At 45.3% G+C, this 17,108-nt stretch overlaps 1 protein-coding gene across 5 annotated transcripts in view; it reads left to right on the top strand.

The window, feature by feature from the left end:
* Slc18a1 (solute carrier family 18 member A1) overlaps window positions 1-12,039 on the top strand; it is a 34,013-nt gene extending 21,974 nt beyond the window's left edge. For 4 of the 5 annotated variants that reach the window (XM_037211784.1, XM_037211782.1, XM_037211783.1 and 1 more), the window contains 6 exons: window positions 5,452-5,530; window positions 6,654-6,705; window positions 8,753-8,816; window positions 9,087-9,206; window positions 9,431-9,564; window positions 10,843-12,013. In XM_037211784.1, the coding sequence (XP_037067679.1) occupies window positions 5,452-5,530; window positions 6,654-6,705; window positions 8,753-8,816; window positions 9,087-9,206; window positions 9,431-9,564; window positions 10,843-10,953 (560 nt within the window). In that variant the 3' untranslated portion in view covers window positions 10,954-12,013. Of the gene's footprint in view, window positions 1-5,451; window positions 5,531-6,653; window positions 6,706-8,752; window positions 8,817-9,086; window positions 9,207-9,430; window positions 9,565-10,842 lie in introns of all 5 variants that reach the window. The other variant, XM_028883836.2, reaches the window with a different exon arrangement.
* The last annotated feature ends 5,069 nt before the right edge of the window (window positions 12,040-17,108 follow it).

Here is a 17,108-nt window from a genome sequence, read left to right as displayed (position 1 = left end):
AAGTAATTGGGTTTCCCAATTGAGTACCACTTGACTAGTGTCTGAAATGAGCACGGCAGTGCTATCTGCTTCCAAGAGCAATTGTAGGAATGAATGGTGCTCTGCACCTGAGCACCGTGTAGGATCACAACCAACCACATTGTCACTACACCTCCTTTTGTTGTCTTCTGTACTCTAGAAAGGGTCTTCAGCCTCCATCCGGTCCATAATGGAGGCCCCCAGCCTCTTCTGCTCCACGGAGGCCTTGAATTTGAGTGAGCTTAGAGAGAATGCCTGGGCCTCTTCCAGGAAACCTGAGGACGAGGGGAGCAGGAGAAGCTACGTGCAAACAGCTCCGTCACTACAGGCAGGAGAGGCTGGAGGTGCCAGAGGGGAAGCTGATAAGAACCGGATATAGCTCAATGTACCATAAAAAAAATACAGAATCTAATTTCAAGGGACCCATTCTAAGCAGGGCTTCAGCTGCACACCCAACTTCAAATTGAATTTCTTGGGCTGTAACTGCCTCTGACCGAGACAATTAATTGAGTTAGGCAGAGCTCGGTGCAGATAACATCACTTCCGAGGGGGTTCTGGCCACTCTGGCTCCTGGTACTAATGAGCGCACGACAGCCTGGAGCAGCACTAGCCCGGAAATCCAGTTAGCAGCCTCACTTACAAGTTACAAGTCACTTGGTCACAGTGTTCCAGCATCTCTTATTACTTTTCCCAATGCTGTCTGCGCCTATAAACTCCACACATTCTAGATGATGCTGGAGGCTTCGAAGCAAGTTGGCAAAACAGGTTAACTCCACCCCACTCCTTTTTTTTTTTCCAATTTATTTTTGTGTTCAATACATCCTGACTACAGTTTCCCCTACTCCTCCCCTCCACTCCCCCACCCATCTCCCCTCTCTCCCAGATCCCCTCCTCCTCCATTCCCTTCAGAAAAGAGCAGGCCTTCCAGAGATGTCCAATGAATATGGCATAACAAGATACAGTAATATAGATCCTCATATTAAGGCTGGGTGAGGCAACCCAGTGGGAGGAAAGGGGTCCCAAGAGCAGATAAAAGAGTCAGAGACACCCTGACTCCCAGCTGCAATGACACACCCTGGTATGATTTGCTGGAGGAGGCTCAGGCAGGAGGATCACAAGTTTGAGGCCAGCCTGGGCTATACTCCCATCTTTTTTGATCTTGATTTTTCTTTTTTGAGACTGGGTTTCACATAGCCTGTTTTGGCCTTGGACTGGATATGTAGACAACCTAGCCTTGAACTCTTGATCCTCTTGCTTCCATCTTCCAAGTGCTAGTACCTTAGGCTTTGAGGCATGTGCTCACACTCCCCATGGAACAAGCGATATTTCTAATAAGTTTCCAGGGGGACAATGGTATACACCACACCTGTTGTCAATCACCCTTAGAAAAACAATGTCCATGAAGAATACTTCTCCAGTTTGCAGGAAGGAGCAAAGGTAAAAAAGCAAACTAACAATTCAAACAATAACAACAACAAAAACTGTTGAGAGTGATGTGTGGTCTGAATTAGACCTTGTACCACATGGCCAATGCATCCTGGGTACTGCTACTACATATAGAAGATAACACTGACTTTGGAAACAGGTGCACCATGGTTTGAATCTATGCACATCCATTTATCAATTATCATGTTGGAGAGCTCTGCTTTTTTCTTTTCTTATTTATTTAGACAAGATCTCACTATACAGCTTGGACTTGTCTCAATCCTCGGTGCTGGGATTATAGATGTGCACCACCATACCTTTCTTCATTTTTCATTTGTAAAATGAAGATATCTTTCAGTGTCTTGGTCTTTGTACTTATTTCAGGGAGGTTAGGGCAGTGCATGGATTATAGGATTTACTAAACTAGTAATTTATCTTGACAACCATGGCTATGTGCGATCCACCCTTGAAGACAGGCTGTGAACAGTATGTGGGTGTTGATTAGCCTAGAACACAAAGTACTGCTGAAATACCAGCTAGAGTCAGGTGCTGTGGAACAAGTGAGTGTTTAAGGAAAGCCTCATTTAGGAAATTTCACACAATTTACAGGGATGTCAAGGAGACAGGGAGCTAGGCCAGTGAGCTTCCTCTTTCTATGTATCAGCTACACCATTCAGTAGTTATTACCTCTAAACTTTCACAAGCAGTTAAGCACACATGAACAGGTACAGTTTGAAACAGATTGCGACCCTGGGCCGATAAAGTAGGCAAACACAGGAGGGCATGCTTCACTTCTGCTGCAGAGAAGACAATATTAAAAGCAAACAAGCTGCTGCCAGGCCCTGGCCAACTGTTTACATTGGGCTTTGGGATCAGAGTCATGATGCTTTCTATTGGGTTATATTGTTTCCTCGAGGTCCAAAGCGGCACAGGGCGGGGCCAGTGAGACCCAAAGAGACTCACACTTCTGGTTCCAAGCAGACCCTCAGGCCAGAGCTGGCCACCAGTCACTCTGGTGGGCTTGGGTAGGGGGAACACCTGGCCTTGGAGTGGAATGCCTGGGTTCACCCTGACCATCACAGGTCATGATAATAATTGAGGCAAGTGTTCACAGGGCACTTCTGTGCCCAGCCAGTATAAAAGATATGCAGTGTTTTCCTTATTTTTATGTTTTATTATTTTTTGTTTTCTACAAACATTTTTAACTTTTTAAATAATTTCATAAGTACTTTTATTATAACCAGCCCCCCCCAGCCTCTCCAACTCTTCCCATGTTACCCTATCCTCCCTTTAAAATGATGGCCTTGCCCTTAATTTTTTTTTTTAGTGTATGTGTATGTGCTCATGTATGTGTACATGTGCATGTGTGTGTACATGCATATGTGTGGGTCCAATAGTGAGTCCAATAGTGTTGTTCATATGCTCATGAGTGTTGGGCTGACTACTTGGGCATGGACAATTTTCAAAGGGGCTCATCCTCGAAGAAAATTGAATCCCCTTCCTTCCAATGCTTGTTCGTGAGCCCTTCCCCCAGGTACATTGGAATACTGCCTGGTGTGGTCTCGTGCAGACAACCATATTAGTGAGGTTTCATGGATGCAGCTTCCTGTCACATCTAGAGCACACTATTTAGCAACAGTCTCCTTGTCCTCGGGCTCTTACACGCTGTTACAATGCTCCCTGAGTTTTAGATATAAGGTTGTGTTACTCTGTCCATCTGGGGACAGAGTCCTTTATTCTCTGTATTTTGACCAGTTGTGGGACTTTGTAATAGTCTCCATCTGTTACAAAAAGAAGAAGCTTTTTTTTAAAAAATGAGAACTGAGAGCCTATGCAGTATTTTCTTGGTGAATCACGACCATCCTGTCCCTGTGTTAATTGATTCTATTTTTATAACAAAACATCTGAAGTGGGCTGATTTCATAAACTTACGAAGTTTTGGAGGTGAATGGTACCAACACCATACATAGTGCTGGTCTAACCAGGGACTCCGGGGGATAGTACCAACACCATAGTGCTGGTCTAACCAGGGACTCTAGGGGATGGTACCAACACCATAGTGCTGGTCTAACCAGGGACTCTAGGGGATGGTACCAACACCATAGTGCTGGTCTAACCAGGGACTCTGGGGGATGGTACCAACACCATAGTGCTGGTCTAACCAGGGACTCTGGGGGATGGTACCAACACCATAGTGCTGGTCTAACCAGGGACTCTGGGGGATGGCACCAACACCATAGTGCTGGTCTAACCAGGGATTTCGTTGGATGGCAGCAGCATTTACAATTCAGGATTCAATTCCATCCTTTAACTCACTCCAGAAGAGTTCTAGCCACCTTAATATGTCTCCAGGAAAACCCCCCTGACAATCAAAGGACCTGGCCCCACCTCCAGCAGGGTCTCATGTGGTGGCTTCGAAATCACTGTGTATCTGAGGTTGAGAATGAACTGATCCTTCTGCTTCTACCTCCAGAATACTGGGATTACAGGTGTGTGTGACCATGCTGAGATTATATGATGCTGAGGCTAGAAGCCAGGGCCTCTTGTACATGCTAGGCAGAAACTTAACCAGATAAGCTACATCTGCCAATTTTGTATTTTTTCTATTTTTTTTTTATTAAAATAGCGCTTCCCTTCTCTTGTTTAATGCTTTGGTAGAGAAGACAGCACATTTTCCTTGTGTTTCCTATGGCCTCCCCTGTACTGGGATTACAAACTTGCACTGTGTTTGTTTCTATTTTTTTTTTTTTTTTGGTTTTTCAAGACAGGGTTTCTCTGTGTAACTTTGTGCCTTTCCTGGAACTCGCTTTGTAGACCAGGCTGACCTCGAACTCACAGAGATCTGCTTGGCTCTGCCTCCCAAGTGCTGGGATTAAAGGTGAGAGCCCACCACTGCCCGGCTCTATGTTTATCCTTTAAAAGAAATTTTATTTTATATTTTTATGTGCATGGGTGTTTTGCCCATATGTATGTTTTCTGCACCATATTCAAGCCTAGTGCCCAGGAAACTGGAGTTGCAGACAGCTGTGAGCCACCATGAGGGTGCTGGATTGAACCCAGGTCCTCTGGAAGAGCAGCCAGTGCTCTTCACTACGGAGCCCTCTCTCCAGCCCCTCTGTGTTGCTCTTACTTACTGCTCAATTACTGCCTTAAGACTACCTGCCGATGGTAAAAGCTCATCAGACAGAAGACAAGAAAGGAGGAAAGAGATGGGGGGGGGGGAAGAACTCGAAAATAACAAGTACAATTTCCAAGTCACATAGTTCACAAGTGGCCAAGCCACACATGGAACCCCAAACTCTGTGCTCCAAAACCCATGTTCCCGATCATCTCACTCTACTGTCATAAAGGCATGTGGCCAGGGCAGCAGTTAATGAAAGGCTTTTACAAACATTTTCCAACTTGCTCCCACCGTTACCTGGCGTCATATAGTGACAGCTTCCCTCTACTCTGATGTGGGAGCCAAGGCTCAGAAAGGCAAAGACCACAGGCAAAGCAACAAGAGGACAGGTCACAAGCAAGCGAGGCATTTGACTTCCCAGGAATCTCATACTCTAGTGCTGATAACCAAGTCAATTTTATACATGCCAGTGGCTTACTGAGTCTCTTGTCAGGAAGTCTGGGAGTTCAGAGCATTGAGGCCAGGCGGTGGTGGCACACGCCTTTAATCCCAGTACTTGGGAGGCAGAAGCAGGCAGATCTTTGTGAGTTCGAGCCAGCCTGGTCTACAGAGCGAGATCCAGGAAAGGCGCAAAGATACACAGAGAAACCCTGTCTCAAAAAACCAAAAAAAACATATTGAGGCTAAAAAAAGCCCTGGTCCCGAGGAAAGCAGGGCTGTGGGGGTCCTGAGACTTTTGCTCTGGAGTTGCACAAAGATCTCCAAAGCAGACAACAAAGTGGCTTGGGGACCTGGAGGTATCAGGAGTACTTTGCTGAACTGTAGGAAATTAGATGCTTTAGGTTAAGTTGAGCACATCCTAAAGTGAGCTTCTGTGTCCTCCACAGGTCTGGCCTTCTTGCCTGCCAGTGTGGCCTACCTCATTGGCACGAATCTTTTTGGTGTGTTGGCCAACAAGATGGGTCGGTATGTAGCCTGGGAAACTGGAAGAATGACTGAACTATCACTTAACAGTGTCCTTTGAGCTTGTTCTTGTACTTGGGACAGCTTCTCTGAGACAGTCTAGGACACAATGATAAAAATTGCCATGAGAGAAGTTGATGGGTAGGTGATAAGGGCAGTATAGAGGATGGGTTATCCTGAACTGACTGCAGTGGTTACATAGAGTTAGCCCTTCCTTTCCAGCTAAAGGGGTAATGCCAGCCCAAGAGCCAACAGCTGCAAAAAAGAAAAAGGAAGCAGTATGTATTTTAGGGCAGCAGTTGCCAAAGTCTATTCCATGGAACTCTAGGGTATTCTAGACAGGAACAACAGAAGCCTACGATGGGGGCAAGAAGTATAAATCTAGATTATCTTCCCCTATTACAATGATGAAATAGCTTTGGTTTTAATTTTATCATTGTAACTCAGCACAAAGATTCTAAAAACACATTTGAAAGCACTGTTATAGGTATGAAGAGGTAGGCATATTTACATGTGGTGTTTGAGATGGATTTGTAAGACCATGTGTATTATGAGTAGGTAGAGTGTGAACTGGGCTGTAGAGAGGAATCAGTGGGTAAAGGCATTGGCTGCAAAAGCCTAGTGACCTGAGTTCAATCCCTGTAACCCACATAAAGGTAGAGAGACTCACTCCACAACGTTGTCCTCTGACTTGCACGTGCATGCTGTGGTGTGCCTCTTCTCACGTCACCCCCCTCACACACACACACTCTCTCTCACACACACACAAATAATAATAAATAAAAAACTATAAAAAGGAAGTAACCTGAACAGGCAAACACCTGTAATCAAGGGCACGAGCATCTCCCAGGAGCCGAGTACCTTGGAACCAGCAGACCAGTTCTAAGGAAAACAAGCTACGTCCCACTGTCCTACTCCAGACACTGCTGTGAGGAGAGCTATGAGGTCAGGGAAGAGACGAGGTCAAGCAAATGACAGGGACAGAAAGGGTTCAACCTAGTCCTGTAGTCTCTGCACTTCCTTCCCCTAATCTAAGGGATTAAATTAGGGTGTGCAGGACTGGCCAAGGTGGCAGGTAGTAGCCATCTCTCTGCAGACAGTGTGTGATGATGCCCTTTTCTTCCAGGTGGCTGTGCTCCCTCGTTGGAATGGTGGCAGTAGGGATCAGCTTGCTCTGTGTAAGTACAAGGCCCACTTGAAAAAGGAAGCACACTGGACATTTTAAGATAATTTTGCTTCAAATGAGCAGCAGGCTGACTTGGTAGGAGTTTCTAGAAAACTATTTGTACATGAACAGACATTGGTGCTGGAGGAGGTGCCATCAACTGAAACGGCATGCCATCAAAAGAAGGAGAAAAAGCAGAGGCGTAGGGCTGTGGGTGGGAGGAGCCAGAGGTGTGAGGCTGTGCACATAGACATGTGAAGTGAAACATGTTGGTATCTATTTCTGGAGCTGGCCAGCCAATGATGTTTTATGACTCCATTTGTTCAATCTACTGTGACAGTTCCCACCAGCCACCAGGGCAGGTACCACCAATGGCTCAGTCTCTAGAACCAGAAAAGTTAGTAGAAGAAGAAGAAAGCAGGGATTTCCATCTTTAGGAGGCCTTTGCACTCCTAGGCCTTTACTATCTCCTGGTCTCGGTGGAGACCGTCAGTTCATCAGTCCATTTGGCTCCAGGCTCAAGGGGTATGGAGAGCTTTGAGCACTGCACCCAGGACGAGCTGGAACCCCTGGAAATAGGCGTGAGCTCAGGCTTCCACGCCCGCTTTGCCACTTGCCATTTGTGTGGCCCTGAGCTACTGAGCCACCTCCCTGCTCAGTACTCTCACTTGAGGATTCTGCTTGCATCTCACAGGATGTTCGAGGTAATCCACACAGACTGTGGCATGGAGAGGGCACATGAAAAGCCCTCAGCAAGTCAGCCCTGCCATTGATAAATATGAGCACCTCTTGAGGGGTTGCCCATTAAGTATAATGTGTAGCTAGAGTTTTCCTGCCTTGCCCACAGTCAGGACAAATCTCTGTCACCCGCCAGTCCCACAGCCGCTCAGACCCAACCAAGTAAACACAGAGACTTATATTGCTTACAAACTGTATAGCCACAGCAGGCTTCTTGCTAACTGTTCTTATAGCTTAAATTAATCCATTTCCATAAATCTATACCTTGCCACGTGGCTTGTGGCTTACCGGCGTCTTCACATGCTGCCGGTCATGGCGGCTGGCAGTGACTCCTTCTGCCTTCCTGTTCTTTCTTTTCTCTTCTCTGTTAGTCCTGCCTATACTTCCTGCCTGGCCACTGGCCAATCAGTGTTTTATTTATTGACCAATCAGAGTAATTTGACATACAGACCATCCCACAGCAATAATGAGTTGTCAGTGCTAAATGGCATGCCAAACCTTGGCGGGCTGTGTGATGGAATAGTGGGTGGGGTAACAGGCACCAAGGAAAGGGTAGGGACACTGCCTGAAAGGGAAGGACAGGCTTTCAGTAGGGTGAACACATGCCATAGTTTGCTCTTGTGGCACCCAAGCGATGTCACCAATCTCTCCAGTTGATGAGCTATGAACTGTTGAGCTCATTTTTTGTCTTTTTGGCTACTAGGGCTACCAAGTTGGGGATTCAAATAAGATGTTAGGACTTAATTGAGTGGTATAGGCCTTTAATGCCAACTATCCCAGGAGGCTACGATAGGAGGATCAGAAGTTCAGGGCTTTCCTGGCTATAGAGTAAGTTCAAATCTATCTTGGGAAACTTAGTGAGACCTCTTAATCTCAAAAGAAGTAGAAGGGGGGGGGGAGAGTTGCCTAATGTGTACAAGGCCCTAGGTTCAATACCCAGTACTGTAAAATAAATAACAAGCAAATTCAATGATGTCAATGATGAAAAGAAAGATGACCACATGACCAATGAGGACAGCAGTGTGCATTTGGTAGAGACAGGCAGATGATGAAGAAGAAAGGGTTCCTCGCTATGATATAATGGAATTGAGTCTGAGTTTCAAAATTGATACTGCTGCTTATTGGCTTCATAACTTTGGTTGGTACCCGTCCAGTTTTCATGTGATCAAAGTGGAATGGAAGATTATTCTTCAAAAGAAGGTGTGAGAAATCAGAGGTAACGAATGTGGCACATGTCTCAAGTATATGTCATATGGAAACTCTGCCCCCCGTGTTCCCATCCCAGTGGCACTCTGAAGAACTCTTCTTCCATCCCCTTCCAGGTGCCTCTGGCTCACAATATTTTTGGCCTCATTGGCCCCAATGCAGGCCTTGGCTTTGCCATAGGTAAGTGGTGCCCTCAAAGTCAAAAAGAAGCCTTTGAAAATTTCCTCTGGGTTGGGTTCCTTTCCTCCTCATTTCCTCATCAGAAGAGGATGGTGGAAAGGCAGGAAGGGGAGAGAAGCTGGCAGATGTGCAGAGGTGGGATCCTGGTTCCTACCTGGACCTGTGTTGGTGCGGAGTGTGGGGACAGCAAGCCAGGGAGGCAGAGTGGAGGGAGATGCTGTAGCTATGGGTAAGCTGACTGATAGTATCCTGCTTTTTTTCTGGCCACAGGCATGGTGGATTCCTCTTTGATGCCCATCATGGGATACCTGGTGGACTTACGCCACACCTCTGTGTATGGGAGTGTCTACGCCATCGCTGATGTGGCATTTTGCATGGGCTTTGCTATTGGTATGTTGGTTGGGGGCAGATGTGAGCTCCCAGGTATAAGTGACCCAGTCTCCCCTCTCCATTGTAGCTCCACATCTGGATGTGGAACCAGATGCCTTATTCTCTTAGGGATCTGAAGATAGTGGAATCTGCTACAGCCTCTGTGTTTACCCACTATCCCTAGCATAGTGTTTTACAGGTGACTGATTCGACAAACACTTGGAATTTGATTTATTTTTCCACAGGCCCGTCTACCGGGGGTGCTGTTGTACAGGTCATTGGCTTCCCGTGGCTCATGGTCATCATTGGTGTCATCAATATCGTCTACGCGCCTCTCTGCTGCTTCCTGCAGAACCCCCCGGCTAAGGAGGAGAAGCTTGTAAGGCACTCTGAGTCTGTTTCTTCCTGGGCTCCCCTGACCCTTCACTTTGAGCTCATTTCCTCTCTGCTGGCCATCTCTCTGTTTTGTAGCATTTCTGTTCTTCCTAACACACTTCTCCTTCCCTTTTATCCTTTACTTTCCCTTCTTTCTCTAAGCAACCATGCCCCCTATTATCTGGACCTTAAGAAAAGAAGGAAAATGGGGAGCAAGGCATGGTCACCCACATCTGATATCCCAGCATTTGGGAGATAGAGGTGGTAGGATAGAAGTTCAAGGTCATCCTCAGCTACATATGGAATTAAAGGCTAGCCTGGCCTTCATAAGACCCACTCATAAAAAAAATCAAATCAAAACAAAACTAAATTTAAAAAAAAGAAAAAAAATGAGAATCTTAAAAGAGTTAGGAATATTGGCTGTAAAAGGCATCCCGTGGTTACTATAGCAAGACTCAATTTACTAAGTTATCTCTTCTATAAATAGCAGCATTTCATTGAGTATGTCCATTCATCTACTCACATGCTCATTCATTTGAATCTGCCTTTATCCTTATATGGTGATGCCTTTTTAAAAAATTTACTTCATTTATTTTGTCTGTGTACGGCGCATGCAAGTTAGTGTATAAGAGGAGGATGTTGTCTTTTATTATTCTTTGCCTTACTGCCTTGAGACAGGGTCTCTCAGTGTACTAGAGGCTTGCCCGTTTGTCTTGGCTGGCTGTCCAGTGAGCTCCCAAGACCTGCCTGTTTCTATTTATCAGTACTGGGATTACAGGCATATGATCATGCACAGTCTTTTATATGGGCACTGGGGATTCAAGCTCAGTCCTTATGCTTGCAGCTTAGGCCATGTCATGTAAAGTTAAAAAACAGTTTCCAGGTAGAAGATCCTGCACACTGTATGCTACTTTGCTATTCTTGTAGCATGAACATCCCAGCATCTTAGGGGCCTCATGGATTCAGGTAGGATGTAGAAGTTACTCAAAGGAACAGGAGTAGGCAGACGGTCTGGAGGGAGGAGTACCCATTTCACACAACTTCTTGCTATGCCTTGTACCAGCTGATGCTAGGATTCCAACACAAGCACATCAGGTGTTTTCCCTGACTGGATTGATATGCCCAGGTACTTTGGAAGGCCTGGGCCTATCCATGAGGCAGAAGGAGGACGCTATACTTACATCCTGAGTTTTCCTAACACTAAACTTGGATATGCTAGTGTGGACACGAAACAAGATGGTCAAAGCTATGCAGTAATATCTATACTTGTCTCTTGCTGCAGGCTATTCTGAACCAAGAATGCCCCATGGAGACCCAGATGTATGCAACCCAGAAGCCCACAAAGGAGTTTCCCTTAGGGGAGAACAGTGATGATCCTGGAAGTGAGGAGTAGCTGAAGAGGGTGATACCTGTGCCCCATCCCAGGTGACTCCATAAGGCTTGGATTTCAGTGACCACCTGCTCTCCAGGGACCAGATCACTGTGGACCGTTCGACGGGTTTTGTTTTCCTTTCATCTGGGTGTCTCCCTTCCTCCCTTCCCAGGGATGTCTTGTCCTTACTCACCTGTGCAACCCACCATTCTCCCTCTGTGCTTTGACGCCATAGGTGGCCCATTTTTTTTGTGGGAGGACAGTGCTACCTCCTGCCAGACCAAAGTGAGGCTGATTGAAGTTGAGTTGTGACAAGTTCTGCAAGGGATGACTCACTTCCTGCAGGCAGTCCTGAACAATGTGCCTGTGAAACCAGAGGGACCAATGGCAAGCCTGGCTTTGCTCTCTGGTTTTCTTTGACATATTTTCAACAGATCATGAGATTTGATCTCTGTCCTGTGATTTGTTCCCCCTGATTTTCCCAGTTGAGCTTCAATAGATAGTCTTTTGCTTATTTTAAAATATGTATATATCTTTATGTGTAGGTGTATGTGTAAAATGACTTCACCCTCATTAAATAAAGCCTTCCTACTTTTTTCATTACCCAACTGAAGGAAAACAAGCAGCTTTCTCAGGCTTGAGTTATGTCTGTTTTTTGTGATTTCTCATGTGTTTGTATCTTTCCTGAACCTCTTAAACTCTTAAAATAAAAGTAGCTCAAGGACAGAAAACAAAACAAAACAAACAAACCAAAAAGCAAGCAAAACCCCAAACCAAGAACATTGCTTTAGACTCAAGAGTTCTCTGCATGAAGCGAAGAGAAACTTGAAATGTCTCCCAATGTGTGTTTCCTAACACTAGGAGTAGAATAAGTCGTTCATTGTTCACACGTGTCAATGAGTAAGTCATTATCCAATTCAGACATGATAAGCCAGATGCCTCTTTGTGGTAGGAGAGAGTGTGTGGGAAAATACAGTGGGTGTTACAAACTTTGCTACATTTTTGAAATAATTATTGGGTGATGGAGACGCAAGGGTACGGGAGACATGACACTCACCCTAAGCAGTTTTATTTGTTTAAGTAAACAGAATAAAATTTGCAAACAACCCGAGTGAGTGTATACTATTCATGGATGCTCAGGTCTGGGTGGGGGATAATAGCAGAGACAGAGGTGGAGAAAGGATGCTGTGGAGGTACCTTGATGTCACACAGAGGTGTTCAGCCTCGACCCAGAGTGACACCTGGGTGACTATGTTCTTCCCGGGGAGCTGGGTAGGTTCAGGACAAACCCTAATTCACTAGAACTCATTTTGGCTGACTCTCAATGAATCTGTGTCACTTAGACAATGAATAATCTGATTAGTGGATGTGTTTTTGGGACTTTGGCTTTAAAACTAGACTTCCTTGATTTGCAGAACCAGATAGACCTGTATCATTTAGTGCAAATGACATGCTTCTCACATTTTGAAGAAGCCTAAAGGTGAAATTAGCACATTATTTACCTGAATATCTAAGCCATAGTTCCCAATGAAGGCAGAGAGAGAGAGAGAGAAAGAGAAAGAGAGAGAGAGAGAGAGAGAGAGAGAGAGAGAGAGAGAGAGAGAGAGAGAGAGAGAGGCGTATGCAGGCCACCAGAGCTTTAAAGAGGGAAGTGAGGGGGCACATCCATGTGGGTGGGGTTTGTAGTAAAAGTCGGCCTTGTTACAGGGACAGCTAGTGCGCATTTCAAAACAAAGGAAGAATTTAGCTGAAGTTATCTGGAGGATAAACTTAGTCTTTATTAGTGGTCCTGTAAGAAACATAAAAAGAACGCATGGCCAGCCTGGGCTACCAAGTGAGCTCCAGGAAAGGCGCAAAGCTATGCGGAGAAACCCTGTCTCGAAAAACAAAACAAAACAAAACAAACAAACAAACCAAAAAGAATGCATGGTAAGCCTCAAACATTGGCAGGTCATAACAATTTTCACAAATTGAAAATGTCAATCCAGTGAAAAAGCAGCAGCTGTTCCAAGAAGCAGATGATCTGCCCCACAAAACAACTGAGATGTACTTTTCTCCTCATACAAGGAGGCAGTGTAAAAACACTCAATGACGGTCGAACAAAGAAGGCAGAAGAAAATGACAGCGAGATGTTGGACACTCTCAGAGTGTAGACAAATGTAAAGGCTTCATTTCCCAATACAAATGTGTGGCACTGCCGCATCTCATGGAGAGGCAGACCAAACAGGAGGAGTTGGAGAAATACAGAAAAGGTATTTAGGATGATGGCAGGGAAAGTGGTGTAGGAGAGACAGGAAAACTCATATGGGGAGGAACCCAAGTCCAAGAAGCTAGGATTAACATGGCTTGCACCTTCTAGAAAGGTCTGCTTATGGTATCCTCAGAGCCTCAGGGTGCATCCACAGTCGAGTGGTCCTACAATGTCAGTGAGCTGAGACTGGGGTGACTTGAAGAATATTTTCTCCCAGTGTATTGTCTTCCTTATGGGATCCATTCTTCTATGGTAAGGCATGAGTTGAAGAAGTGACTGTTAGAAAAGATTGCACTCTGTCACTCTCGTGTGTAAGTCCTCTGAGGTTGACATGAAGGAAGGACAATGTAACCTGTCCACATAGCACTTCAGATCCCACAGATGGCACGCAGCAGGAAGTCTGAGGGGTCTTTAGTTAGTTCTTGTTAGTTGTAACTGGGTAGGCAGAGCTACATGGGCCATCACCAGAATCCATAGGGATTATCCAGTTTGGGCCTCCTGAATTCACCCTACAACCTTGTGTACCAGACACACACTCTCTGGATCATAGAAGAATGCAGCCAGACAGTTCTCCAGTTATGCTGGGAGGGGCTCAAGAGAAGAGCAGTCATAAGTAACTGGGTAGGAGTAAATGAAGTGTTAGGTTTGAATTTGAAATATCCCTTTTGAGGCTCATGTATTGAATGCTTGGTTCCCAGTTGATGGTGCTATTTTAGGAGGTTCTGTAAACTGTAAGGCGAGGCACGGTTGAAGGAAGTGTGCCGCAGGGGTGGGGGTCTTTCAAGGGGCTGCCTTGTACTGGCTCCTTCCTGTTCTCCTGCTTCACGGCCACCTTTAGATGAATAAGGACCTCTGCCATGTGCCATCCTAACATTCTGCCCCAATATGGAGGGCCATTAGCCATGGGCTGGAGCCCTCTGAAACCAGGAGCCTCCAGCTGTCCTACAGGAGTTAGTCACAGAGGTAAGAAAGCTGACTAATTCACACACCTGCCTGTCCTGCCTATCTATGTGAGCTGGACGTTGTCCTGTCACATCTCTGTGCCAAAGCATCAGCGTCCGCAGACACGGCTTTCTGTGTTTCCTCTGCGTGTATAAGATGTGGGGATAGCTTCCAGAGAGTCAGGGACAGGGCCTCTGCGAAGAGCCCTTAGCAAAGCCGAGAGGCAGTAAGCCCGCACGCGCGCCTCCATCTCAGAAATACAATTGTAACCCCACCCCCCACCCCCCGCGCGCGCGCGCGCCCGTTTTCTTCTCTGCCCTCTTTCCTCTGCTTCTACCTCTCCTTTTCCTCCCCACTCTACTCTTCCCTGCCCTCCTTTTGTCCTTCCAGCTCCTCTTTCTCTTCCTCCCCCTTTTATTCTTGTTCTAGAGAATGAAGAACACAGTGTTAGCAGAGGCAGGAGAGTGATCAACGTCTGTTCAGATTTGTCCACCAGGTTGAGTCATTACACAGTCTCCTGCATAAAGATGCTTTAGTCAGTGGTGGATTGAATATGATAGTGGTCCCATGAGATTATAATAAAGCTCAAATATTCTCGTTTCCCAGTGATGTGTCTTAATGCCACACTTGTCTATGGAGATAGTGGTATATATAAACCTTCCATGCCAGTCATATAAAAGTTGAGCACAGTTATGTGTGTGATACTTAATAATGACAATAAATAACCATGTTAGTGGGTTTATGTATTTACCATGTTGCACTTTTTAATGCTTTATTTTACTTTTTTATGTATGACTGTGTTGCCTACATGCACATCCTTGTACCATGTGTATGTCTGATGTCCTTGGAGGTCAGAAGAGAACAGATCCCCTGAAACTGGAGTTACAGAAGGTTGTGAGCCATCTTGTGGTTGCTGGAAGTATAACTCAGGTTCTCTTTTTTTGTGTGTGTGTTTTTGTTTTTTTGAGACAGGGTTTCTTCTCTTGAGCCCCTCCCAGCATAACTGGAGAACTGTCTGGCTGCATTCTTCTATTATCCAGAGAGTGTGTGTCTGGTACACAAGGTTGTAGGGTGAATTCAGGAGGTCTAAGCTGTACAATCCCTATGGATTCTGGTGATGGCCCATGTAGCTCTGCCTACCCAGTTACAACTAACAAGAACTAACTAAAGATCCCTCAGACTTCCTGCTGCGTGCCATCTGTGGGATCTAAAGTGCTATGTGGACAGGTTACATTGCCTTTCCTTCATGTCAAAGATCTTTGAGCCTTTCTTGGATCTAGCTTTATAGACCAGGCTGGCCTCGAACTCACAAAGATCCGCCTACCTCTGCCTCCCAAGTGCTGGGATTAAAGGCATGCGCCACCACTGCTGAGCCATCTCTCCAGCCCCCATTATATACCTTTTATGATGATCACACACACACACACACACACACACACACATGAGACAGGGTCTCATGTAACCAGGCCGGCCTTGAACTTCTGATCCTCCTTCCTTATTCTTCAGAGTTGAGTGCTGGGATTACAGGCATGTGCCACCACACTGTTTATATTGTTGCTGGAGTTGGGACCCCTAGCTTTGTGCATCTAATATGAACTCTATCTGCAGCCCCTACTTACTGTATTTAAAATAGCTTCCGGTAGGTCCTTGAGGATTCATTCAGAAGAATGAATTCAGAAGAATTCAGGCATTGTGATTGTAGGGGCAATGACAGCTCCAGGCAAGCTTTTACCTTTGGAGAGCTTCCAGTATGAAAAAGGTAGAAGACCTCGTACAGGCCTGACTACTGTATATGTTTTTGTCTTCATTTTTAATTAAAAAAAATTAAATTTAAAAGTAGCAACAAGTTTATATAATGAATCTGTAAAGACAAAATGTTTTAGTGGCTTTATTTTTGTTTATTGGAGGTATGTTGCAGATGGTTGTCCTAAGTAACATAGGTTTACCTTGAACTCACAACAATTCTCCTGCCCCGGCCTTCTGCATCCTGTAATCACAGTCACGCATGACTATGCTCACCTAGAAAAATATTTTTGTATAGTTGTATTTTTTAGCCAAGTATTATTTGACAAAAAATATTTTAGAAACCCAGAAAAATTAGAAGCTTTTTAAAGTAAAAATGTTAGAGCAACCTAAATTAGTTTATTATTAAAAATAATTTAAAAATAGATGTAGCGAAGTCCATGTGTACAGTGCTCGTAAGGCCTTCAGCAGGGTATGGTGACATCTTCCACATTCCCTCCCCACCCAGTCCCTGACTCCCAGACTTCTAGTCCTGCAAGCTCCCTAAGGGGACGTGCCCCCGTGGGTGTGCCACTGAGGCTCTCATACTGTCCTGCCATTGTACCTTTTATTTATTTGGATACATTTAGATACTCAGATGCTTAACCACTTGTGGAGTTACCTGAATTGTTCTACCATTGTCTCTAGTGTTCAGTACAGAAATGAGCCCTGCGGATTTGTGGCTTGGGAACAAAGAAGGCTACACCATGTAGCCCAGGAGTCTGCTGGGCAACACCTTCAGGATTTGTCAACCAGGCAGTGCTCGTATACTGAGTTACACCTCCAGTCTTTGTGTTTGCTTTTTGTTTTGTTTCTGTCACCCAGGCTTGTCTTGAATTCATTCCATATCCCACACACCCCTTGAACTTAGGATCCTCCGGCCTCCATCCTGTGAAGCTAGGCTGGCAGGCCTATACCACCAGGCTAGGCTCTGTCTGAGTTCGTGTTCCTACAACCGGGAAAATACCTAAAGATTCTTTCATCATAATGGATTGATAGACTGTAATTATTAAACAATGCATAGCTAAAACAAAATGCCTCATATATGAAAAATATGACAGGTTTTTATTAGTAACTTTTGTTTCTTGGCAATTCCATATATGTTATGTAGTGCATTCTAGTTACTTTCTCCCACTTTCTCTCATATCTCCTTCTCACCCATGCAAGTCCCACCTCCTCACAAATCTCATTTTCCCACTCA

Source organism: Peromyscus leucopus, chromosome 17 (genome assembly GCF_004664715.2).
Source record: "Peromyscus leucopus breed LL Stock chromosome 17, UCI_PerLeu_2.1, whole genome shotgun sequence".
NCBI classification, from domain to species: Eukaryota; Metazoa; Chordata; class Mammalia; order Rodentia; family Cricetidae; genus Peromyscus; species Peromyscus leucopus.
The sequence above is the reverse complement of the archived record's forward strand: the minus strand, read 5'-3'. Positions and strand labels throughout refer to the sequence as shown.